Raw genomic sequence first — 25904 nt, 5'->3', positions numbered from 1 at the left:
TGAGACCCTGGGGAGCTTCTTAAATAGCAGTGCTTGGGACCTTGACCCAGACCAAATAATAAATCTCTCTGGGGATGGATCCCAACACCAGTGTCTTTTAAAGCTCCCCAGGTGGATCCCATGCACAACCAAGATTGGAAATCACTAACTACAAGTCCATTCCCCAAAGGATGCTCATAGCTCTATGAGATTCCCAGAAAAACAGTTTGGGAAACACTGCAAAGTGTGAAAGCTTCTAGGATGGTCACAATACACATTCACATATTGTTCATCCTCATGACCTGCAGTTAAGAAAATGACTGAACTATCTTTAACTTGGCTGTTTTTAATAACTTGACTATGAAACTCTTTTAACTCACGTCACCCATTAGAGGAACTTCTATTTGTCAGAGCACTTCAGGAAGCACCAAACTCCAGGGAAATAGGGCATCTTCTAGCTCTGAGGTTCAATTTCCATTCTATCCTGTTCTGTTCTACATCATTCAACGCACAACGCTGTCCCAAAGGTATCCCTTTGATTACTTACAACATAAAACTCTTGCTCGACTCCCTTAGCAGCAAAAAGGGAGACCCATGAACATTATCCTTTGAAGAGAAATTTTCAAGGCATTTCCATGAGCAAAGCTTTGGAGCAGTGCTTTAGGATGCTTGTTGCTAAATGAAGGGGAAGATTAGTTTTGAGGAAGATTGGGGATTTTCCTTGTAGACGCAAATACCTCTCCCTGACCTGCTTTGTAAATTAAATTTTGCAACTAGTACCCACTGTTGTGCAGTGAAGTCTCCTGGGTGACAGAAATGTCATGGAGACTGGGGAAAGCATAATGCTTGAGAGGATTAGGTAATCTCAAACCAGGATTACCAGTCCAGAGACTAAAAGTGGAGTTTATGCAGGGCTGACTCTAAGAGGAGCCCTAGATGGTATGGGTGCTGAAAAGACAGAGACAACTAATTATGTAAAGTAAAATTTTGATAGACTTTTGTCTTTTTTTCAAATGTGGACTTGCCAAATTTGTCCTACACTTTGCTATTAGCCAAGCAACCTTGAATACGTCTGGGTACTTGTGTGACGAATCGTGTGACTAGCTCCTGTTAAGAGGGGTTGAGTCTCAGATTCACCCACCTGGACCATTACACTCTTGACTGCTTTTATGAGATTGTGTGTTTGGTTTGCTATTTAACCAGTACTTCTTGAAGGGGATCATATTCCAGGTAATGTGCTAGTTGCTGGGGACAGAATGAGGATCAAGAGCGACAAACCTTAGGGTCTTCTGAATGCCATGTTGCCTATCAAATATCCCTTCCTAATGATGTCTGAAGAGTTCTTAACACAGAGTTTTAAAAGGGCAAAAGAAAAGTTTAAATATAATTTCCACATTACAGAAGTATGGTTTATTACCAGTAGCATAAATATATAAGCAGTGAATAAACACGTTCTATGAAATACAATGCAAGAACTAAATTTCAATCAACTTGATTTCTAGAGAGCTAGTGATAGTGAATCCCTTAGCTGGGTTGCGGTTAAAGGAAAGGTCCTATTGCTGGTTAAACCCATCTCTGCTTCCTTAGGTAACGTGGTCCTGCCATCCTTTATTATGCACAAATCCCATCTTCTGTTGAACAATATCAGCTCACTTGTCTGTGCTGAAATGTATTCTTTCCTTCATTATGTATTTTAAATCAGAGAATTTAAGTGTCTGTAAATTTGCAATCTCTCAGCAACTTCTTGAAATTCATACTTAACTGTAGAATCTTCACCAAATGTAGTTCTATAGTTTTTACTACAATTATTTGTCTTTGGAAAGGACTTAGTAAAATTTCCCCCTCTTCCAGCATGTGTTGCACAGCTGTCTGCTATAGATGGCTTCTCCCCGGTGGGTTGGACAGGGGTCTTTTCTCTGCAGTTAGTGATGTTTCAAGCCATGAGAGAAACATGGCTTATAGCCCTGCTGACTTTTGTAGGAGACTTTTCCAGATTGGGTATGACCTCAAGAAGGCTCATCTTCACTATAAAATTCATTGATTCTATGACACTTCCTTTAATGAAATAAAAGATTTCCTAGTCTGTGAAAGCTCCTGACTTAACTCTTTATTTTTATTATGCATTGGCTGCACATTCTCAGGTAGTAAAAGTTTGGAAACCTATATCATGTCTGGCTGTGGAACAGGAGATGATGAACAGAAATAATGGAGAGATCAGAAGGATGTGGGTGGGAAAAACCCGAACGAACTTTTTGGCCAAGCCAGTATTTTTAAGATTCTATACTTAGAATTTTTTTTTCCTTTAAAAAATCCCCATGTTCCATGAGTCACAAGCCCATGCACAAGTTCTGGGGATAGGCAGGCCTGGTTCAAAAGCACCTTAGTTTCAAGCCGTAAGACCTTGGACAAGTTACTTCAGCTCCTTATGACCCATTTTTCATCTGCAAAACAGGGACAATAATCGTCCCTAATTCATAGGACTGTTTGGAGATAATTCACGTATAGGATACTGTCTTATACATAGATGATTATGATTTTATTATCACTATCGCTATTGTTATGTATAATTTAATCCATGCACTATGCAAACTCACTAAATGAAGTATCTGGGATCATTAATCCTCAGTTCAAACGTGAGCTATGTGACTCAGCAGAAGAGGAAGATTGTTGAAGTGGTACATTTCAGAATTGACCCTACCAGTTAATTTACCAATCAGGGTGTGTTTCTTCATTCATAAAGCAGGTATCATCATACTATATGGCATATTCACAAGGACATTGTGACAAACATATCACTTGAGGAATAAATGTGTTTTGTATAAATGTAAAATACTCTGATAATTTAGATGTTATTTCCATAATGTATCCTGTCAGTTTGGTGCAGAGTATAAAGTAAGGTCTGCTGAAGTAGAACAGTTTTATAAAAGCTTTTATGTTTTTTTTAAAAAGAGTATTTAAAATGCATTTTCAAAACATATATTGGTAAAGAGCGTTGTCATTATTCCCGGTCTCAGGAAGAAGATAATTTGGTGCAGGATCATGAACTGGGAGATGCACAGTGATATCTGCTCATTGTTGCATTTATCTAACATGTACAGAAAGGCCAACTTAAAGATAATGAGGGATTTTACACAAAAGTATTTTTATACTTTCCCAACACAACTGGTAGTGTTGCTTTCTTGACAGCAGATTTGCAAGGAAACTCTTCTTCCTATCTCCATGGTTACCACCCTAATCTGGGTCACTGGGGGTCTCCCCTGGATTTGTGCAGTGTTCTACCATTTGATCTCTCTTGCTCTGTTCTTACCTCCTCTCCCAATTCCCATTATTAATTCAGAACTTACTTCACATCATGTCACTCTTTTTTTTTTTTAAACAGCAAAAACTTTAGCAATCACTTTTATAGGGAGAGAGAAAGAGCCTTGATTGGTGACATTTGTTAATTTCCCCTGTGTAAATATTTCCACTGTGGCCGATTTCAAGCTACCGATGTGAAGTCACCTTGGATTTGGGAAGATAAGTGCAGGAGAGGCTCTGTCGAGTTGGTGTGATCAGCTCCACGACTAGAAAACTCCCCAATGACTTCCCCAACCAGTCAAAGTGAAGTCCTTCCAATAACCATGAATAAAGCCCACATTTCCAGTTATCTTTTTAATCTCACTTCCAACTCTACCCTTTTCTTGTTAGTTTCACTTTTTATTACTCATTTAATTTGTAAAATGGGGATGCATTTGTAGGGACATATCACATGAAAAGTATGACAGCATTCAGCACTCTATAGAAGGCAAATATTTTATAAATCCAAGTTGGTGGGAACAGTGGCAGTTCCCTTAATATGAGGGAATATGACACAAATCACTGACATTCATTGAGCCAGACAAATTACTCAATGACCATGTCTCCCCGCCAAACTGGATGTGAACCAAAGTTTCTGTCACCAGATTTTCTGTGAATAGTCTCTAGATCTCTGTGCGAAAATGGGAAGTATTAGTTTGCTCGATTTGGGGGATGACTTCAAAAGGCAGAAATGAATCAGTTGTCATTTAGTCACATCAAATCCTGTCCCTTGTGTAGCTTCAGTCACTAGTACTTTACTTTGAAGTGACCATTTTGGCTGGATTCACATTTTTGTCTCAGCCATTCATTTCTGCTCCAGAGCCTGCTTGTGGCTTTTGAAGGAAGATATCAGAAATCAAGATATGAAATTTCACTCTTCCCAAGAAATTGGGTCCTACAGAAGGTAAAAGAGGTTTGAAAGAAATGATTTGCAAATAGGTCTTCCACATGTATCTGTCAAGGTATGATTTTGTTGTTTTTGTGTTTTATCTGAACTTGGTCATATTGTATAGGGGAATGTTATTTACTGTTTCTGGTACTGATGCTTTGGGAATTGAGGTAGAGTGGGAAAAAAATTGAGGTAGAGTGGAGTTGATTGATTTCTGCACATAGAGCTTGTATACACAATGTAATCACATTTTTACCTCCATCCTTATGGGAGGGTCTTGTTTGCCTGAATTTCACAAGAATGTTAGCTGTAAGACAAGAGAAAACTATGCAGCTTGTTTATGTCTATGTTTCTTATACCTTAATTGGTAAAAACTAATAATACCAATGCAAAACAACACATTCACTTTATCTAAACTCTTTAAATTTGGCTGGGAAAAAATTCAAAATACTTTATTTGCTTATTATGCAGAATTAAATTAATAGTGCTCATGTAACTTCTTCATTGCATAAAGTCTACACACGTGCTTCTTTTGATAATTTATAAGGACATGTTAATAGGTCAATTTTTCTGTCAAAATAGTCTTCTAAATGTTCAGGACTATGCTAGGGCCTTTGGGAGCTAAAAACAAACATAAGAAACAGCACCGATTCTCTCTTCCCCACTTTAAGAACTTTTACTTTATTTGGCAACAAAAGAATCAAAATTATGAAATGAATTGGGGAAAAAAATCTGTTCTATTTGCACTTCTGAGGGCTTAGGAAGTAGGCAAGTTTAGAGAAATCTGCTGTCAGTGAGAGTAACTTGAAGGGTGAATTGATGGTGTATTTTAAAGGATATGTAGAATTTGAAGAAATGAAAAGAATATCTTCTACAGAGAATGAATTATTCATTCATCCCTCAATCTAAAGTAGGTCCCCTCTACTTTCCTCTTTCGCATCTACTTTCACATCTATCTTTCTCTTTCACCCTATATTCTTCCTGGCATTAGTCTTAATTACCTGGCTCTGCCTCTAGTCTCTAAGTTTGGGGAAGATAAATATCTTGTTCTCTGTTGAAAAACTAGGACCTAGAACACTACCTGGCACAGATAGGTCTTTAATAATTATGGGTTTAATTAACAAATTAATTAAGTATTAATTAATCAGGGGTCTGTGTTTTTGAGGGGGTTCATCAGCGAAGAATGGATATTGGGAAATATAGAAGCAGAAAATAAGTTTGAATGTGTATGGTGTTGTCACATTAGAAAATATTTTAATATCACATACTATTTGAGATATTTGAGCAAGGGAGTGTTCCCTTCAATGGATCTTCAGTAGACTGACCTAGTAATGCTATGGCAGAACCATGAGAAGAGAAGGCTGCAGACCAAATCTGGTGTGTTGCTTGAGGTCATCTGTGCATGTGATGAAGACAGCCTCACCTGCTAATAACCAGAATTGACTGATCATGACCTCTGCATTTGACACTCCCCTGTTCATCACATAAATACTACACTACAAAGACAAGGGTATTGAGGGTGTTTGCCATGGAGTGATAATAATGACTGATCATAAAATGTAAGCTGAATGCAGAAAGACAAGTTTTACAACAATTGAGGAGGAACACAGAGGAGATTGCAAGACCAATGGATAAGTGGTTTAAAATAAGTGTCAAAGGTAACTTGAGATTAAGCAAACAGAGGTAGTGAGCCAAAAAGACAGGTGTCAGCAATCAATGATACATATGCTTAATATTAAGGTAATGGAAGGAGTTAAGTTATTGGTAATCAAAAGGGTAGGTTCTGACTACGAGGGAGGTGGCTGAGATAGGAAGAAAAGAGGTATCTTTGAGAAGATTTCAAAAAATTGAGTGGCCAGGGAATGTGTGTATATTTCACACTGTGTCTTAACGTATTCTTAAATTAGCCTAAAACTTACCAACTTTTCATCCTCCATTTTTTTAAACTAAATGAGTTGCAATGTAAATCTCTTTTGGTGATTCCAATCTGGAATCCAAGGTTTGCAAATGCTTTAAAAAAAACTGAAACAGATGCCCATAAATGACAGTTATAAATGGGGGTAAAAATTAACCTTTGCCAAAGAATCATTAAGTTAATTGTCTTCCTTAAGTTGAACCATTCTTCAGTAAATAAGAAACTCCCTTCTCAGTAAGGCAGCCATGGAGTCACATTTCCCTGCTCCCCTTAGAAGTGTGTAAGAAAGGTTTATTTTAATAGGGTAGATCTTAAATTCAAATGTGCTCTCCATTAAACGATAAACCCTGAGGGCTATGTATCTTTCACTACTGTGTAACACAGGCAACAAATAACAGATAATAAATATTATAATGAGGCCAACTAGGATACCACATCCATTATAACTGGGAAATTGTTTCTTTTTATTTTAAGATGCACTGTGGGCATTAAAACTGTTGCTAATCTGTTGGGATAATAGCTTCTAATTTGTTATGAATAAAGATGTGTGGGAGAGGATGAAGTTTGATCAAAGGAAAATTTTTAACACTGGACCCTGAAGCCCTTAAGGGCTACACCTTAAAGTGAATAATCCAAGTGCATGCATTGACATGGTGTATTAGATTCAGTCATTTTGTCTGAAGGAAACCAATCAGGGAAAGTGAATTGTTCCCCAAAAAGTCATCCTAGAAAAACAGAGCCAAGCTTCTGGCCTCTGTGTAGGCAGTCCATGGCATCTATATTTCAATCTTTTATATTACTACATTCGGGTGCATTACTACAAGCAGATGTACAACCTGTTGTGTATAAAGACAGCACATTGGCCACTCCATTTAGGGTAACTAATGCATCTGTGAATGAGTGTTTAGTTCTTAAGCAGTATCTCTAGTGATTCACATTTACATGTCACTCTGATTATATGGATGAGGGATGGAAGGTTGGATTTTGGAATTGCAGGCATTTATTTTTTAAATGGACTTCAAAAATGTCAAGGAGTGCAGTTCCCAGACTTACCAGTTTGCTAAGATACTGTGTTCAATAGAAAAATAGTTTCTGTTGTTAAATAGGAAAAATACTTCATGAATATAACCTGACCTTGTTTTACACTCACATTTTAATGTCACAAATACCCTGAGGGATCGTTTGATAAGGTATTTCTACCCTAGTGATAGATGAATGAATCTATTTAGAAATGATTTCCCCAGAGGTCATATGATGATGTACGAGCAGAGCTAGAAGCAGAATCTCCTAACTAGGGTGGAAAAAACATGTGTTCTCTGTGTGTGTGTGTGTCTGTCTATCTCTGTGAGATCTATACTGTCTCTTTCTGTAGATGTAAAGATTATAGATTTTTTTTCCACTTTACCAGTACTTCCTGGAAAAAAAAAATGGCTTGACTACTTGTTCAGTTGTAGATCTTGAGCTCTGTCTTCTTTAGAGGTTGAGAATTTCTGGATGACATAATGTACTTATTCTCTATATTTCATTTTACATCTTCACTTCCTTCCAAACCAAACTTCTACGATTTTTTTTTAATTTGGTCTTCCAGACTTATTTATTAAAGCAAAATTTCTAGACAGTTACAATCCTTTAATTTAATATATACTTAGAAATAATGAGTTAAAATAATTAACTATATATTCCTTTTAATTATTGTCTAAATTTACTTTAAATCCCTAAACACTGACATGTTACTTTTTATGTGCAAATAAGCATACCAAATGCTAAGGGAGATAAAGAAGTGTACAAAATTTGATCCCCATCCTCAAAAATTCTAGAATTTCATGTTTGTGTATGATAGCTATAAGGCAGAAAGTGACAAATAATACACAAGAAATTCAAGCTAGAGGAGAAAGAGTACTGATAAAAGGGAGAATGTGGCATTCAGTTGAGGTTCTGATGAACATGATTTTTTTTCTCAAGTGGAGGTATAGTTTGAAGAGGAAGAGACCCCAGAGAGTCAGAATTATGTGAGTGGGTGGAAAGAAGGTTGGGTCATACATACAAAGCCTGAATTGCCTTATGGAAAAAGTGGACTATATTTTGGGTAATCCTGAAAGCTCTAAAGAAGGGAAATGAGGTAATCCTATTTCTTTTTTAGGACTATTTCTTCAGGTTAATGAATAGAGAAATTGAGATAGAGAATCCAACTAGGAATATCACTTAGTAGCCAAGACAAAAAGTTAATAAAACCTCGTAGATAGTTTGGAAAATAGGAGACAGATGTGAGATCAAAGGAGATGAGGAAGGATTTGTTGACCAGTGTGTACATAGGAAGAATGTAGATGTCAAGTTACTTGGGGGTTTCTGTTCTCTGTGACTGATAGCATGAGGATGCTATTGAAGACAAAGTTTCAATAGAGGGAAGTGGGAGACGATGCTGAGTTAGTTTTGGAACATATTGACCTTAAGTGTCAAAGGGACATCTGTTCATCTTAATAGCATATTTCAAGTTTTTAGAAAGGGTTAAAGCCTTATGTTTAAGACAGAGCTGACACTAAAGCATTTTTATTCCAGTTCTCTGATTTTGCTTGGCAAATTATACCATCTGTCTTCTAGAAGGTAAATGAATAGGTGGCTATGTACTTGGGAGCTTTACAGATGCAAGGAAAAATCCTTTTTCTGGATATAAAATCATACCAGAAATAACTTTGTGCATACTAGTCCTTTTCTGCCAGTATTTTGGATAATACAGACTCTGCAAAATGGGATGCATATCTTGCTAGTCTTGCACACACAACAATAGCAGAAGCTTTCAAAGGTGATGTCAGTATCTAATGTGGCATCATGGATAATGGTCAGGGCTGGGAAAGTCACTAGGTACCCAACTTCTCAAAGGAGAAAATATATTGAAATGGTACTGAAGAGCATGGCATCTGCTGCTTTCTTGAATTGTTTAGTTCTTTCCTGAATTCAGGGCATTGCTTTGTATGTTATCACCACTAGGAAAATGTGTTTACCTCCAGCACCCATTTCCAAAGTGCTTTCAGAATATAATTGCTTAAATAATTTTCTGTGAGTAAATTAACATATTACATTATTTTATTAACTGTACATAATTATACCTGAAGAAAAATTTGACTTTCTGTAGTTCAATGGCTATCTCTAAAAAACTTCCTTTGAATCAATGATCTTGGAGTCTTTGCTGATAATTTTGTGGGATTTTTTTTTGAATGAATGAAACCAACATTTTTGAGACTTATTGAGACTCTACTGTGTGCCAGGCTCTTTGCTAGTTGATTTGTTTTTATAGAATATAAATATAGAGGATCTAGATCTAATACAATTGGGACTAATTAAACAAAATATTTAAAAATAGGAGCAATATTAAAAAAAGAAACACATAAGCACATATAAAACTCTTTAAAACTGTAAAGTTGTAAATATACACTGTTTACCAAATTTGGCAATAGAGTATTTTATTTGTGTGTGTTTTCCCTAATTGGATTTCCATATAATCTTTATGCACAAAACTTGTCCATTAGTTTTCACTTTTTAATTTGGTTTCAGTTTCCTTAAAGCTGAGCCCAAATTTAAAGACATTTGGAAAAACAAGCAAACAAACAAACATAGTTCAGACTCCTTTTAGATTTAACAGATTTACCGTAATCTCACCACATCCAACCAGACCATATATTTTTTTAGTAAACCTCCTTTTATTGAGTATCTTCCAAACAACTGACATAGTTTTTCAACAGAGTTTTCAGAGAAATTCTCACTAATTTTTCAAACTCATGTTTCTTTGATTTATATACTATTTGATAATATAATTACAGCAACAAGTGCAATTGACATGAGCAGTTTTGAGACCAAACTTAACTATCATCAGCATACAATTCAGTCTTCTGAGCATGAGTGAGCCTGACTATCAACCATGGGCATTCAGAATGCCATGGCTGTTGATCAAAATATTTTACAAAGTTAAAGAAGAATTAGATCCAATCCAGGGATTTGTTAAATAAAAATTAGTTTAGAGGTTTCCACTGTGTTATCTCAGGTATCCAGATTGTCTATAAACATATGACAGGTAGCTATTAGAAGGCTCCATTTTGTTTCAACAGTGAAAATAATTATTGGATACTTGAGTCACATAGTGTCCTGGCAGCTTTTCTTTCTAATGATAGTTTGAAAATGCCTAAGTCAAAGAGTTTTTAAAAAGAAAGGCTCTGAAAATATCAAGCAATTTTTCATGGATCATATCTTTTCCTCCCTTCCATTATCTCTACTTACTTTCCACTTGCTGCAAATAATTCATGGTCTGTCCCTCAAGCAGCTCACAGACCAGAAGAGATCAACTCACAGATGACAACCAAAGAGTGCCATAGAGGAGGTGCTCTGATATGGAGAAGGAAAGAGCCCTCTGACAGCCCTGACAGCCAGAGGCCTGGAGATCAACCTTGAAAAAGCCTGGCTGATAATAGAAAGCTTTGTCAAGGAAACCACATCTGAATTTGATCTTTAAACATTATTTAACCAAAGGAAGAAGATCAAGCAGACAGAGCAGCATGACTGCTGGCTGAGGTCACAATTTAACCTGTCTGTGTCCTCAAGACTCATTGCCACCCTTTGCATACAGTCAATCTTGAACTTTATCCCTGAATCAACAATCTGGAACAAAGTTAAAGTGGGAACGTGTTATATTAGGGTAATTTTAAGTTCAAGGAGGGAGAATGTTGCAGATAAGACTTGGTATAGGATCCAAATCTGAAAAGACCATGAGTGTCACATAAAAGTTTGGATTTTTCATCTGAAGAAATAGAAAAGCTATCAAAGGGTTTTAATTTAGGGAGTGACATGAGCAAATCTGCACTTACAAGGATAAATCTGGCAGCACTGTGGAGAAAGATCCGCTAAAAGGCAATTGCATTAATTTAGTCTTGAAATTATGAGCACTTAAACCCAGGCAGACCAGGGGAGATGGAGAAGAGGGGATTAAGCTGATCCCTGCATTCAGATTACTCTTATGACAAGGACAAGAATTAACAGTCTGAGAGTATTCTCAGAGTTTTCCTTCCTCCATCATAAACTAAGAAAATGGCAAGTGAAAGAAAGGAGGAAATTAAATAAAACTATCATCCACCCTGGTGCTTAAGAAACCTGGGAGTTTATTCTTGAATTATGCCCAATCATATATACAGTTCTCCATCCATTTAGTTAATAAATGTTTACTGGGTACCCTCTTTGAGCCTAGTACAGTTCCAGCCACTGGAATTACAAGACAAACAGGTCCAATGAAGTTCTACCCAAATAACTCTAATTTCTCAGTTTCTCTCAATTCCAAATGTCTGCACACACATTCTCTTCTCTCCACTTCTCTCCCTTACCTGATTAAGTCTTACTCATGCTCTGCATGAGCTGAAAAGCCACTTCCTCTCCCATGGGACTTCCCAGCCCCTCAGCTATGGTTGGGGCCCCAGGACTTGTGCTTCCATTGCACTTGCCTGGTACTTCCTCTGAGAGAACATCTGATCGCATGGCACTTAAATCATGCTGGTTCAATAGCCTGTGATGCCCTGAGGACACAGACCCCTCTGCTTTGGTCACTGCCCAGCAAAGAGTAGGCATTCAAATACTTTGTGAATAAATGGTGAGTAAATGAATTAAATTCCTCAACACAGGGAATTGTTTCTTCCCCCATAAAAATTATACTTTTAGAAAGCCAAACTCATCACTATACTTTAAACTGGCATTAAGGTAGCCTTCTACTCAGGAAGTTCAAGGCTGTTATATGTTAACATTCTGTATTTCTAGCTTCTACTTCTAGATTGAGAAATGAGCCACATATGGTTAGCTAAACTCATTTGTGAAAACTTGGCATGTTCTCAAACCATATTCAAAGCTTATGTTAGTTTTGAAGACACAAATAAAAAAATATATTTTCTAGAACCTCCCCTTCTTTGGTTGAATTTTTGGAAAAGATCTCCCACGATGTGAACTTCTGTAAACTATATTCTAAGTTGAATCTGAATATCATTATATGATTTGAATTTTCCATATACTGTCTCTTCTTCAAGCCATGACACTTTAAGGAGTAGAGAAGTATTATTTGTATATAGAAATGAGGAATGTTTTAATTTTAGATTCCAAAATACCATAGATAATAACATATGCTAATCTTAAAAGCACTCGACATGTTTCAAGTAAAAATAAGTCTCTTAAAGATGTTCCATAGAATTTGTTCTGACTTTAATAAACATTAGATTTCAGTCCCATCTCTTTAGAGACTCAGAAGTGAATAATAGGAACTTTGATAAAGGTTAAAAAAATCTCTCTACTCCCCACTCTAACCTCCTCACTTTATTTTATGACTAAGCATTAAATCAATGGGCTGCAGTATCAACTTCAAACTCTTGGCAATAAGCATTTATGATAAATAATGACTTTTTTTTCAAGCATAACTCTAGCCATGATTACCTTAAGCCCTAACTTTCATAAAAATCTTGAATTATCATGGAGTTTTGACAGAAAAAAACATAAAATCCATTCAAAAATTTGCCCAACTCTATATTATACCCACAATTATGACAGAAAAGATAAATTATTTATTTTTGTTACTTTTCCTTCATTTTCAAGCAAGATCTTTTTTCTCCTCTGATTTGGATTTGGAAGTGTATTGCCTGACAATTATTGTCAAAGCCCTCTTACAGAAATAATCAAAATGCCCTTATACTGTTAAAGTATTTTTTCTCTTATGGTTCCATAGGTTGGAAATTTATCACTAAAATGCCCTCCTTATAACTGGATACAGAAACATAAAAACTGTTATGGAGTTGCCTAGCAAACCAGGAAGTTAGGGAAGGAACCTTAATATTTGTCTAGCCTCAGCTTGTATTGGACACCTTCCTAGGTGTCTTTGACATTTTTTAATCTTATTTTAATTTCTTATAACAACTCTGGAAAGTATTTCCCTTATATAAAGATAAAGGTAATGGAAGCTCAGAAAATATGTGCCTCCTACCTAAAATCAGGTAGCTACTCAATGGTTGATTACATATTTAATATTCTTTCTGAGACACCAAATTTTGGGCAGAGTTGAAGTATCTTAGCAAAGAGAAATAATATAGTGCTTAAGCATATCAATTTTAAATATAACATCTGGAGTTAGAAACTGAATCCCTTCTCTTCGGGACAGGTTTCCTTTTTTCCCATTGTTTTGTTTTATTTAGTTTTGTTTTGCTATTATAGTTCACCACAGCAGGTAATAAAAAGTTGTGTAAAGATCCCATTTTTAACACTTGACCTTAAGATCCAAGAAGCATCAATAAATAGCCAGACACTGGAAATTGATGTCTGGAAAAACATGAGGAAGAGTTAAGATATTAGGAGCACAAAAGTAGAAAATAGATATCATGGAGGATATGAAGTGGTGAAAATGAATGTTTGTGCCTAAGGCAAGAAATCCACAGGTTATGGCTTTGAATAAGCAAATGGGGCTCAGGGAAGCCATTGAGGGTAATGGTGAGTTAACAATTTGGAAGAAAATATGAACACAGTTGAATGTTACTGGAGCCAAGTTTCCACATCAAAGTGTACTGCATGATCAAAAATATATATATGGGGGCCTCCCTGGTGGCGCAGTGGTTGAGAGTCCGCCTGCCGATGCAGGGGATACGGGTTCGTGCCCCGGTCTGGGAGGATCCCGCATGCCGCGGAGCGGCTGGGCCCGTGAGCCATGGCCGCTGAGCCTGTGCGTCCGGAGCCTGTGCTCCGCAACGGGAGAGGCCACAACAGTGAGAGGCCCGCGTACAGCAAAAAAAAAAAAAAAAAAAAAAAAAAAATATATATATATATATATATATATATATATATATATATATATATATATATATATATATATATGGGGCAAACCTATTCGACACAATTATTTCCACTTATACTGTTAAAAAGGAAGGATATTTTCCAGCAATAACTAAGAATGATGCACTCATTTCCTGCCCTGTGTCATTCCTAGTCCTTTCCTGATATCAAATGCATTTTCTGACATGTTAGCCAATAATATTTATTTAGTAATTGCTGCATTGTACTGGCTCATTTAGGACTGTATTCCAATGTAAGTGTCAGAAAACCCAACTAAATCGGGCTTCAACAAAATGGAATTTAGTATTTGACAAAACTGAAGAGCCCTAAGATTTACCTAGCTGCAGGCACCTCTAGATACAGGTCTACAATGCCACAGACCTGGTTCCACTAGTCTCTCTTTATAGAGGCAAGAGGGCTGAGGCATTTTGAGATGCTACCCAGTGCCCAGGTTTACTCTGACTCACCAGTTTGCCAGTCCCTACAATAGTCATGGTGGCCAGGGGGATCTAGTGATTGATTGGCTGAGTCTGTGTAACATGTTAGACTGAGAGGAAGAAGACTGTTCTCCACATAGGAATTATCATTGCCAGAATTAGGGAGAATGAATACCTTGGAAGCACAAGTGGCAAGTGTCCACATAATTCTCTAAGTCCTCTATCATATATCTATCTATCTGTCTGTCTATCATCTATCTATCTATCATCTACCTACCTATCTATCTATCTACCTATCTACCTACTTATCTATCATCTATCTATCTACCTATCTATCTATCATCTACCTACCTATCTATCTGTCATCTACCTATCTATCTATCATCTATCTATCTATGTACATATCTATCTATGTGTGTATGTATGCATGTATCTATGTATCTATGTACCTATATATGTGTGTATGTATGTATGTATCTATCTATCTAATCTATCTCCAAAGTGGATTTACTTCCTTTCTTCATTTTTTTCCTTCATAAAACAAGTATGTTTGAGCACCTATAATGTGACAGTGTTTATAACAGTGAGTGAGAAGACAGGACTCCTGCCTGCATGAAGCTCAAGGTGAGTGGATGTGAAGTGCCACTTGTACTTATCAAGGCCTAATGGGGCTGGGATGATGAATTGTATGACAATTTCCATCTGCTAAAAATCATGGAGGATGTAATGAATCACACCTCTCTCTTAGCAGTCAGACTATGGGTTGAGGCATATTGCCTGTCAAAATAGAAAAAATTATTACATACCAATCTTTTGGCTCTTTCTATGTATAATTTTTCATAAGCACAGATTGTTTTAGCTGGAAATGATACCTAGAAGAGGCCAGTGTTGAAGGGGGAAAGGACAAGTTCTAGAGCAGGGGTCTCTCTGGTGAGTGGGCTAGTGGGACTCACAGGGCAGCATAGGGTCATCAGTGTTAGGTCTTGTGTATCTGCAGAGAAGGCAAGAGAAAGACAGCATCAAATATAAACTTTTTAGTTAGTAATTTTAATGAATAAAATCTCAATATTGATTTCCTTCTGCTCATTAATTGTAAAAATACCTAACATGAAAGATTTGAATACTTAGCAGATGACAGTGGTAAAGTTGCCCACAGGTAAATTGTATTATCTTCTTTAGAGATATAGTCTCCACCTCCCTTTCAGATTTACCCCATTTACTTTATGATTGAATAATCCCTTTCCCTAATAAGAGATAAAGACATCTTCTTGAAAACTCAACAGAAAAAATTCCAGGGTGTTCAGAACTTTGCAAAGGTAAAAATATACTGGATTATGCATCAGTGTCAGAGATGGATTTTTGAGCTTAGCTTCACAGAACTGTTACAAAAAAAAAAAAAAAATTCCAAGCAAACTCCTAGGTAACAACTCTGTATCCCAACTTCCTAGATATCCTTGAAAAAGGGTACACATATGAACCGGGATTCTGGTTTTTTTTTTTTTTTTTTTTTTTCCCAGTGGTTCCCAGGAATACTCTACTATGAGATATTGGCATATTTGCTTCAAAATGACACAGAGAAGCAGTGCCTCTGTCACTTTTAGAGTTGACATCTCACCTTAGCAGCTCACCCTTCTCAGAGGTTGTGTTTTCATCTCTGAAAGGAAGCATTTCTCAGAAGAAGACATAAAACATTAATGTTGATGGATTTTCAAGAAGACAGCATAGGGCTTCCCTGGTGGCGCAGTGGTTGAGAGTCCGCCTGCCGATGCGGGAGACACGGGTTCATGTCCCGGTCCGGGAAGATCCCACATGCCGCGGAGTGGCTAGGCCCGTGAGCCATGGCCGCTGGGCCTGCGCGTCCGGAGCCTGTGCTCCGCAACGGGAGAGGCCACAACAGTGAGAGGCCCGCCTACCGCGAAAAAAAAAAAAAAAAAGAAGACAGCATAAGACAAGTAACAACCTCTATTGAATAGCATTGTCGAAGCAGCTCTGAAGTTCTTGTTTTGTACCTTTCTTTGTCAGTCCCGATCAACGGGTACTTTAAAAAAACACCAAAGCAAGTACTGAAGAAAGTTAAGAACATGGAGACTATGTTTTGCCTAGATTATCTTGAGTTAAATGTAAGGTTTTGCTTTGACTTTGTGCACTGTTTTTTGAGGTTACATGGTACCATATATCACCTTTTTTAGAGATATGGCCTTACATTGCACATTATGATCCCATAAACAAAATTTAGGACAGGATTTAAAAGTAGAAATTGTAAAGCTAAAATTATTGACTGCATATGATATGTCAGATTCCATGCTAAATGCTTCATATGTAGCATTTCAGGTAAACTTGATAACAATTCCATGAGGCTAATACTACTATTTATCTCTTAAGGAAATGGTCTTTGGGATCAGCAGCTAAAGTAGAGGTGCTAAATGGTGGAGATGAGGATAGAAACCACAACTCAGTGATTCCAGAGCACAAATGTCCAGATCTGTTCATAAGCCGATAACTTTTTTGGAGAAGTTTACAAATATTTTATCAATTACTTCTAGGAAAACAACTTACTTTGATTTAAGTAGTGCTTTATTTTTTTTAATTTTATAATAGACAAACCAACCAACAGACAACTACATCTTGCAACATTACCTTCATTGTGTGAGAAAAAGTGTACTTCTTTAAATTCAGGGTTATGAAACTTATTTTTATTTTTATAACATGAGATGTGTCAGGCTTAATCTATCTTGAGCACTAGAGTCTTACTGCAAAAAGACTGCTTTCTTCAGCCCACGTAACTTTCACTTCAAGCCAACTATTCCTATAGTGGAGTTAGTTCCTACTTTCCCAACCAGCATTTAAATACTCAGTCTGAAGCAAGAGACTGTCCTATTTTCACAAGCATTTCTTATTTCTGGGGTCTCACTTTTGTGATTAGGCTTTCTCTTTCTTGCTTCTTTGGTTTCTGAATGTCATAGATTGTATGATCATTCCCAAGAATGTTTGTTCATGACCTCCAGAAAGCAGATACCAAGATAGATGAAATTAAGAGGGAAAGATTTATTGAGGAGAATGCCTGGGATAAAGAGGGAGCAGGAATAGCCAGAAAAAGCCTCAGATCACAATGTAGCATGACACCTGTGAAAGGAGAAGAGGAAGGAAAAATAATTGGATAGGAAGAGCTTCAGACCATGGTGTAGTTATGGGGAAGTCTCAGCCAGCCCAACAGGGAAACTCAGACACAAGGACTCCCACACTGGGCAGAAATAGCCAGGTCCTATACCTCATATGCTCAGCTGTTAGCTAGGAGCTTACCATGGGCAGAGTGGCCTTGACCTAAATGCTGCATCCAATTTGAAGACTCTGTGGCTGGTGGCTGTCAGCTAAGTGCTGTCCTTGGAGAATTTCATGGCTGCCACAATTCACCCCTTATGCTCAGCAGATGCTCTTCTGCAGGTTTGGAGACCAGCTCTTTCATGGATCCTGTTGGATGCTTCATGAGGGAAAACTTACAAGGGGACAGTTGGTGTGAGAAACTATAGCTCCTTTCACTGCAGTTCATATGGGGGTTGCAATTGATATGCATTATCTCCCTCTTCCCACATTTATTCTAAATTCACCTCACTCACTCTCAACTAACACCTCTGCTGGTCTCAGTGGCTTGCCCGGTGGTGAGACTAATTTAACGAGAGGTTGGAACATCTGGTCAACAAAACCTTCTCAGGCCAGGTTGCTGCAGGTGACCTTTCAAACTCACAGCTGGGTAAGGGAGTAACCAGAGGGGTCCCATACATTTTTTTCTCTGAACCATCTTGTAACAGCAGCTCTGCTTCCTCCTATTGATCAGGGTCCATGATCTCTTCCACAATGGAGACCTGTCTTCTTGTCTGCTGGCCACTATACAAAGGGAGCTCAAATTACTTAGGAGGCAGCTATAGCCTTGTTGTTCAATGGGACCCTTACTGTATCTTTGAGAAAGAGTATGCCTGCTTTGGAGACCAAGACTTCTAACTAGGTAGAGACCAGAATTATGGGGGCAAGAAGCACAAATGCCCTCAGTGTGTCACTAGTTGTCAGCTACCTTCATTCCTAATGTCAAGTTCCCTCTTGAAGGGAGATCTCAGAGGCATATGCTACCAGTGTTGTACCTGTATTTGGTCCCCTACCTGGAAGATGATTATGCATCCCCACATATTGTCATGTAACTTGCAGTGATTTCCTGTTGGAAGAGAATCTATCCCCACTCCATTGACATCAAACTTGACCATAAGACTGGTTTTAGCCAATGGAATGTGAGTTCAACATTACATGCCCCATCTGAGCAGAAGCTTTAAGAGACACTGTGTGGTTCCATGAGTGCTTTTCTCTCTCTGCCATGAGAACATATCTCAGTAGGGACTAGATCCGAGAATGAAAAAGACATGTGGAGTACAGCCACAGCTAATGCACAGCTGACCCAATGAATACAAGCAAGAAGTAAACCTGTGTTGTTAAAAATAACTAAGAATAGGGGATTATTTGTTACTTCAGGATAACCTAACAAGATCTGACTAATACATTGTACCTTGTCTTATCTGTGATATTTTGTCTGCTCTCTGGTAAGTCTCCTTTGTCCCACTTTCTGATAACTCTGTTTCCCTGGTTGTTTCTAACTAACAAACGTCTGCTCATTAATGTCTCTAAATATTGTTCTTAATGTTTCTGGGGGTTTCTGGATTGACTACATCAAAAACATCTGGATATAGTTTTTTAAGACACTCATTGGCTCCAGAGTATGGTTAACTGGCTACAGAGATTCTGATTCAATAAATATGATTAGGTATTTGTCCTTAGTATGGGTCTAGAAATTTTTAAAAACTCCACATGTTGCTATCCTAAATTCAGGAATTAGTTGCATGCTATGTTTCATAATATTCAATTTCCTTTAGATCAATCATCTTTACTGGTCTCTTGAACCTATGTGTACCATAACCTTTATTGCTTACCCTCAGCCTTGCATAATGGCCTTTCTATCCAACTTACCACAGCCCCACATCTTCATCCTGCATTCACAACCTTGTCAAACTGAATTTGTACCTGAGACCTGCCATTGTTTAAAGCATACACTGAATTTCTCTTTGGAAAAAGTGTGTGTGTGTGTGTGTGTGTGTATGTGTGTGTGTGTCTATGTGTGTATACATTACATATATGAACAAAAGGATAGAGAGCTACAGGAAATTGTTTTATGCTGAAAAAATGTAATTTTGAAGCAGCAGAGCTAATTATCTGTCTGAGAAAATGTGTAGGCCCTATTTAGGTCAAAAGTAACAGAGAAATTGCTGATACAATTATTCCTCATAACTCTCATAAATGCCTATGTGCATTAATACATGCATAAATCCCCTCACGTGGATATGTTACTGGGGATGACTGTCCAAATAATCCTCAAAGCACCTTTTATTCAGTGATAATGCAGCAGAAATGAGGAAAAGACTTGCAAAATGATTGAGGCAAAGTTAGATGAGATCAAATATTTCATCTTCTATGAGAAAGATTGTCACAATCATCACAAATCAATGACAAATCTTCCCATTCCATCACACCCTGATCTCACCTCCACCACACCATTCTGCCTTAAATTCTTACTGATTTTTCACAAACCATTACATCTGAATTTATTCTAGTTTAATTTTTGGCTGATGTTCTTGAAGAAAGCACAGAACGTGAAATGGGTGAAAACACTACATGGATTTAGGAACTGACCACTACGATGTGAAAACTTCCACTTAGACATTTGCTTGATTTCATTCATGCTTCTAGATATACACTGCTCTGGTTAGTGCACTGATATTTCTTCATTTTGCTTTGCAAAGGTAGTATAGCTAGTATCTGAATATCGACTCATAATACTCAGGAAAAAAATGAAATAAATATAAAAAAAAATTTGTGGTTGAATAGCAAGTTGTGATCAGAATTAAATACCAGAATCAGAGTCACATATTCTTGTTGAATCCTTTCTGGCTCTATTCACAAGGGTCATAAAATTGTCATAACTCCTTCAGCGAAGGGGGAAAAACAAATATTTACAATGATTTTTCCCACTGGAATGTAAAATGCATGACAAACATTAGAGTCATGAAAGATACAATAAAGAGCCAGCTAAAATTAAGATTAAAAAAAGACCCAAATAAATTTATATCTGGAAAGATAGATTCAGCAGGCTTCCAAAATTCATATACTCAAAGATACTTTTTTACTTCATACATGTCTAAGAAAATCAACCAAATATTTCTAACAATTCTTCTTTTTGTTTCCTTTATTGATGAATGAGCAAAAATGGGGAAAACTCTAGAAAAACCTCTCTTAAAAATTCATATTGACATTCATTTCCTTTTTCTTCATAGGGTCACCATTACTTAATAGAATAGAAAAGTGCCCAACAGTCATTTCCTATATGATTAACTGAGCTTCAAGCTGAGAGAGTTTTCTTACATATTTTAAAATTTCTCTTCAAACTTTCCAATGTAAAACTTAAAAACCTTACATTTGGAAACTTTGCATACTCTGAATGGAACTATCCTAGGATCGGATGAGATTTTAACTCTTGATACGTCTCTTTATTAGATGCTGCTATTTTATTCTGTGAGAATAATTTATTAATAGAACTAAGTTACTAGTGTAACCAAAGGATTCTGGAAACCTGAGAGAGATTAACAATTATTCTATTGATTTAAGCAAGTATTTTCCCCTTCCTTCCTTCCTTCCTTCCTTTCTCCCTCCCTCCCTCCTTCCTTCCCTTCCTTCCTTTACCTCCTCTTCACTTCCTATCTCTCTCTCCCACCTTGTACTGGTAACAGAACCCCTTTTGTTGTTGTTGTTGTTTTGTTTTTCCCTCTATATTAACTAGGTAAAAGTAGAGATGATCTTGATGAAGTGGAGAAGAGTTTCAAATGCTGCCCCCTTGACCTCAGTCATGTGTCAAAAGTCTATGACATATACACACTACTATATATAAAATAGATAACTAGTAAGAACCTACTGTATAGCACAGGGAACTCTACTTAATACTCTGTAATGGCTTATATGGGAAATGAATCTAAAAAAAAACATGGATATATGTATATGGATAACTGATTCACTTTGCTGTACACCTGAAACTAACACAGCATTGTAGATCAACTATACTCCAATAAAAATTTTTTAAAAAAGGCAGTCTACAAGTCATTGTCGCAAGGAATTCTTGTTTCCTTTTTAAGCCACGGACAAGATTTACCTGAAAGTAGAGAAAGGCAATTGAAGATGAAATGTGCTATGTGGTAGCTTTTTATTTTTTTCTTTAGAATACTATTTTGAGAGTATGTGGATACCAGGATACCAGAATTTCTGATTATGATCAAATTGTATTTGCTTTACTGTCATATTGAATGCAAAAGCATAGAATATTTTCATGTTATTGGAAACGTTTCTTCACCAGTGTCAAGTTAAAATGTGAACTATCAACAGTTATAGATATGCTTGTGCCCATGATCTTGAAAATCCTGGCTCACTTGGCGCGGGTTTCGTCTTTCTTTTACAGCATAGGTGGAGAAGTAGGGCGAGGCCACGAAGGAACTTACGTGGGCAAACACTTCCGCATGGGATTCATGACGATGCCCGCTCCTCAGGACAGGCTGCCCCATCCTTGCTCCAGTGGCTTCTCTGTGAGGTCGCAGTCGCTGCACTCGGTCGGGGGCACAGACGATGACAGCAGCTGTAGCTCCCGGAGACAACCACCCCCCAAGCCCAAGAGGGACCCCAGCACCAAGCTGAGTACCTCGTCCGAGACGGTCAACAGCACGGCGGCCAGTAAGAGCGGGAAAGGCCCCGAGCGGAACGAAGGTAAAACCCGCCAGGCCCACTTCACTTAGAAAGAGACTTCAGGTCACGTGTCCGGGTCCACATACTAACCAGCATCTGCCTTCCTCCCTGGGTCTCATAGCCCTGTCTCCCTCCCCCTGAGTCTTAGAAAAGAGGGATTCAGGGGGGATGGCTATTTATCTGGGTGTTGTCAAATGACACCCAGAAAAATGTATTTAATTTATAGCATCGGAAAAGGAAAGCAATATATGAGTTTTCTTGCTCCCTTAAAGCTTTGAATCATTAGAAAATTATTTTGCTTAGCAATATGTCTACAATTTATATTTTCTTGCTTTTATTAGTATTACCTGTATGATTATAGAAGTATCATGTGATCATTAGGGAGCTTTGTAATGCAGGAAAATATAAAGAAGAAAAATTGTAATCATCTTTAGAAATGATAATTTTTTTTAACATTTTGCTGTACTTCCTTCCAGTGAATATGAATTTATGCATGTTTGTGTGTACGTTTGTAGTATACACACACGTGTGCACATAGACATATTAAAGTCTCTACTTCAATCTCTATTCTATTTCTACCTATATTTCTATTTTTCCTCAGCCATGAAATACATAAATCAAATATATCTTAGTTTCCTTGCTGGTCTATGATTATAAATTAGGTCAGGTTAACACTATATCTCACCAGCTCTTTAGCCTAGCTTGAATAAATAAGTTTCAGCTTTCCTGAGTTTTTCCTGAGAGTCCCTTGGTGGGAGAATTGTTGCAAGTGTGTTTTGATACAGGCGCATTCAGATTTTTGTGTGTCAGTTGTGGAAAATGCTTCAGGGTGTCCAGTGCTGCCAGTGGCCAACTTGAGAGCATGGCTCTATGAGATCCCAAGGTCTTTCTCTTACCCTGTCTATCCCTGACATTCTCCCCAGTTGGCTCCCCTGAGCGCCCAGTGTTCCAAGTTTCCCAGTAGCTTGCAGCAGAGAGTGGAAGCCAGGTGGTCCTTTCCTCAACTGGGTAGGTTTCTTTGTCACCTGGGCTCCCCAGTCCCTCACAAAAGCTCCCTCATCTTCTGGTCTAATCCTTCTACCGAAGCTCAAACTTAGTCCATGAGACGGGTGCCCAGGAAGCATGTACCATCTTTTCTAATAGCCTCATCTCTCCTTTCTCCCATATTGGTGTCCAAGTGCTTATTTAGCCAAAAAATAAGAAATAAAAACTTCAGAGTATATTGAAGAATACAAATAAGTGCCTGGAGATGGAGTGAATCCATGCATTCTATAGGGAAAATCTCCACTTATGCTCAGTTTTTTCCTACTTCACATATATGTGAAAATACATCATGAGTGTGTGTTTGTGAGATTATATATGTGAATAACATGTGTATATGTATATTTACAAAATCGAAATCCTAGTGCATAGAGTTCTGTGTTTTATATTTTCAGTTATTTTCTTGTGACTATTTTCCATGGCATTCAGTTTGTTGGGAAACACCATTTTTAGGAGGGGCATATACATCATGACACTTTATTTAATCATTATCTCTTTGAAGTCTTAGGTTGGTTCCAGTTTGTTTTGCTGTAATGAATATCACTGCAGTGAAGATGTGTGTGTGTCTCTGTGTCTGTTTGTTTGTGTAACTCTATTGTTCCTCTGATGTCTTGGAATAGATTAGAATTCTGAGCCTTTTTTCTCATGAGTCAAGGTCATCAGTATGTCCTTCAACTTGTAACACATTGATGTTTTAGAGACAATTTAGGTGTTTCATTTACTTGTTAATAATCTAAAAGGCTCTAGAGATCTGCCTTTTGTAAATTTTAAATATTGTTCCTAAGTTTCCTCTGCTATTGATATATGGTGCCTTTCATTTCTCCTTATATCCTGTGATCCTGTTTCCAAAAATCACCCCCTTTCCTACTTTTACTGCCAGAAAACTGCATAATTATTTACATTAGATTGTTTTCAAAAGCAGGTTACTGATTTGGAACAGTGGTCTCTGAATGATGAGGGCCTAGAATGATTCAAGAATAAAGAGGAATAAAAGACCTATTGTAAAGGGAGGGGAAAATGAAACAGACAAGGCAAGCAGAGAGTAAGGAGTGTGTTATCTGGAGTGTAATGCTCCTGGAAACATTCCTGGAAGCAGCGTAACATATACACTTCCAAATAGCACCGCACAGGAAGGAGACCTGGGGCATTCAAAGTAGACACATGTGGAAAATCATGATTGTCCCACAGAAGAAACATTTGAGTGGTGATTCAACTGTCTTAAGAATAGAGCTTAGGGCTTCCCTGGTGGTGCAGTGGTTGAGAGTCCGCCTGCCGATGCAGGGGACACAGGTTCGTGCCCCGGTCTGGGAAGATCCCACATGCCGCGGAGCGGCTGGGCCCGTGAGCTGTGGCCGCTGAGCCTGCGCGTCCGGAGCCTGTGCTCCGCAACGGGAGAGGTAGGCCACAACAGTGAGAGGCCCGCGTACTGCAAAAAAAAAAAAAGAATAGAGCTTATTACCATTCATTTGAGATGCTGTAGGTAGCTAATTCCTGAAGTAGAGAAGCTCATAATTCTTTCAGATCCCTTCATCATCTAAAGATCTAAGCCTCTAAATAGCTAGTTATCAAACAGAAGATAGCATCTCTGTTATCTTTCTTCCTTCTGAGGACAGAAGAGGAGACAGTGAGTAAATTACAGCAGCAGCAAAGAGTTATCTCAGACTTGGAAAACTACTTTATGGTCAGTGAGGCTTGTTAAACACTAGGTTCAAGTTCAACATCTTTCCTCAGAAGGACCTCTAAAGACGGGTTGAGAAGCCTTCAGCTGTAGTGCCTCTTTGAGGGTGGTCAGTGGACCAGATGGACTATTAAGATTCAGTGCAGAAATGGTCAACTTCTGTGGAAGAGTGATTCTTAATGCAAATTTCGCCTTCTCTTCAGAACACTTAATCAAAAGACAATTGCAAAACTGGATCTATTCAATTCTTTTCTACCAAGTTATGACTTCAGTAACAGGAGAGAATCAGGGCTCAGTTGAGACATGGGAAAAAAATCTTGAGTCCAAATGCATGCATGCATATGTGTGTACTCAAAGCCAAAATTATATAAATATGTAGATTGCTCTTTTATGAATCCTCAATTCTTTATAATTGTGAGTTAACTGGAGTTCATTACGGAACATATGTTTCCTTTACAATTTTTCTAGCTATCAAAATTATAACAAAGATGAAAAGTGACTTTTATAAATCTTAGTCTGCCTTTTCTTTTTACATTAAATGTCAGCAAAATCAAAATATTGATTCAGTGGCATTAGAAAGATTTCCATGGTAACCAGCTTCTATTTAAGTAGGGGCTTATGACTTCCTTGTGGTTAAAAGTAAAAAAGAACTGGACCTGTAGCAAAACAGCTTTTCAGAGTAGGAAAAAAATAGTTTAGTTATGAATACAACCAAAACTCACATGCCAAGAAAATTATAATTTAGCTTTTAAAAATTGTAATTCTGTCATATTGAAAATATATATTTACTATCCTATTTTAGGATCTTTCATAATAACACCTTTAAAAACATGTACAGTAGAGAAGATAAATTGATCTTAAATATGTGATAAATATTTTAATTGCCCTTTGTATTGCTTCAGTGTGATGTCTGCTTAGTTTGAGGAAAGGTCAGATGAAATAATGGGAGTTAACTAGAAAGGAGGAGAGCCT

The 25904-nt window shown here is 37.5% G+C and overlaps 1 protein-coding gene across 1 annotated transcript in view; it reads left to right on the top strand.

The window, feature by feature from the left end:
- NYAP2 (neuronal tyrosine-phosphorylated phosphoinositide-3-kinase adaptor 2) overlaps positions 1-25904 on the top strand; it is a gene marked incomplete at both ends in the record, with an annotated part of 260124 nt that overhangs the window by 73319 nt on the left and 160901 nt on the right. Inside the window, one exon of the mRNA XM_082630452.1 lies at positions 21933-22234. Within this exon, the coding sequence (XP_082486578.1) occupies positions 21933-22234 (302 nt within the window). The remainder of the gene's footprint in view (positions 1-21932; positions 22235-25904) is intronic.

The sequence above is a fragment of the Mesoplodon mirus genome (genome assembly GCF_964341445.2).
Source record: "Mesoplodon mirus genome assembly, chromosome: 8".
In the NCBI taxonomy this organism is placed as follows: domain Eukaryota; kingdom Metazoa; phylum Chordata; class Mammalia; order Artiodactyla; family Ziphiidae; genus Mesoplodon; species Mesoplodon mirus.
The sequence above is the reverse complement of the archived record's forward strand: the minus strand, read 5'-3'. Positions and strand labels throughout refer to the sequence as shown.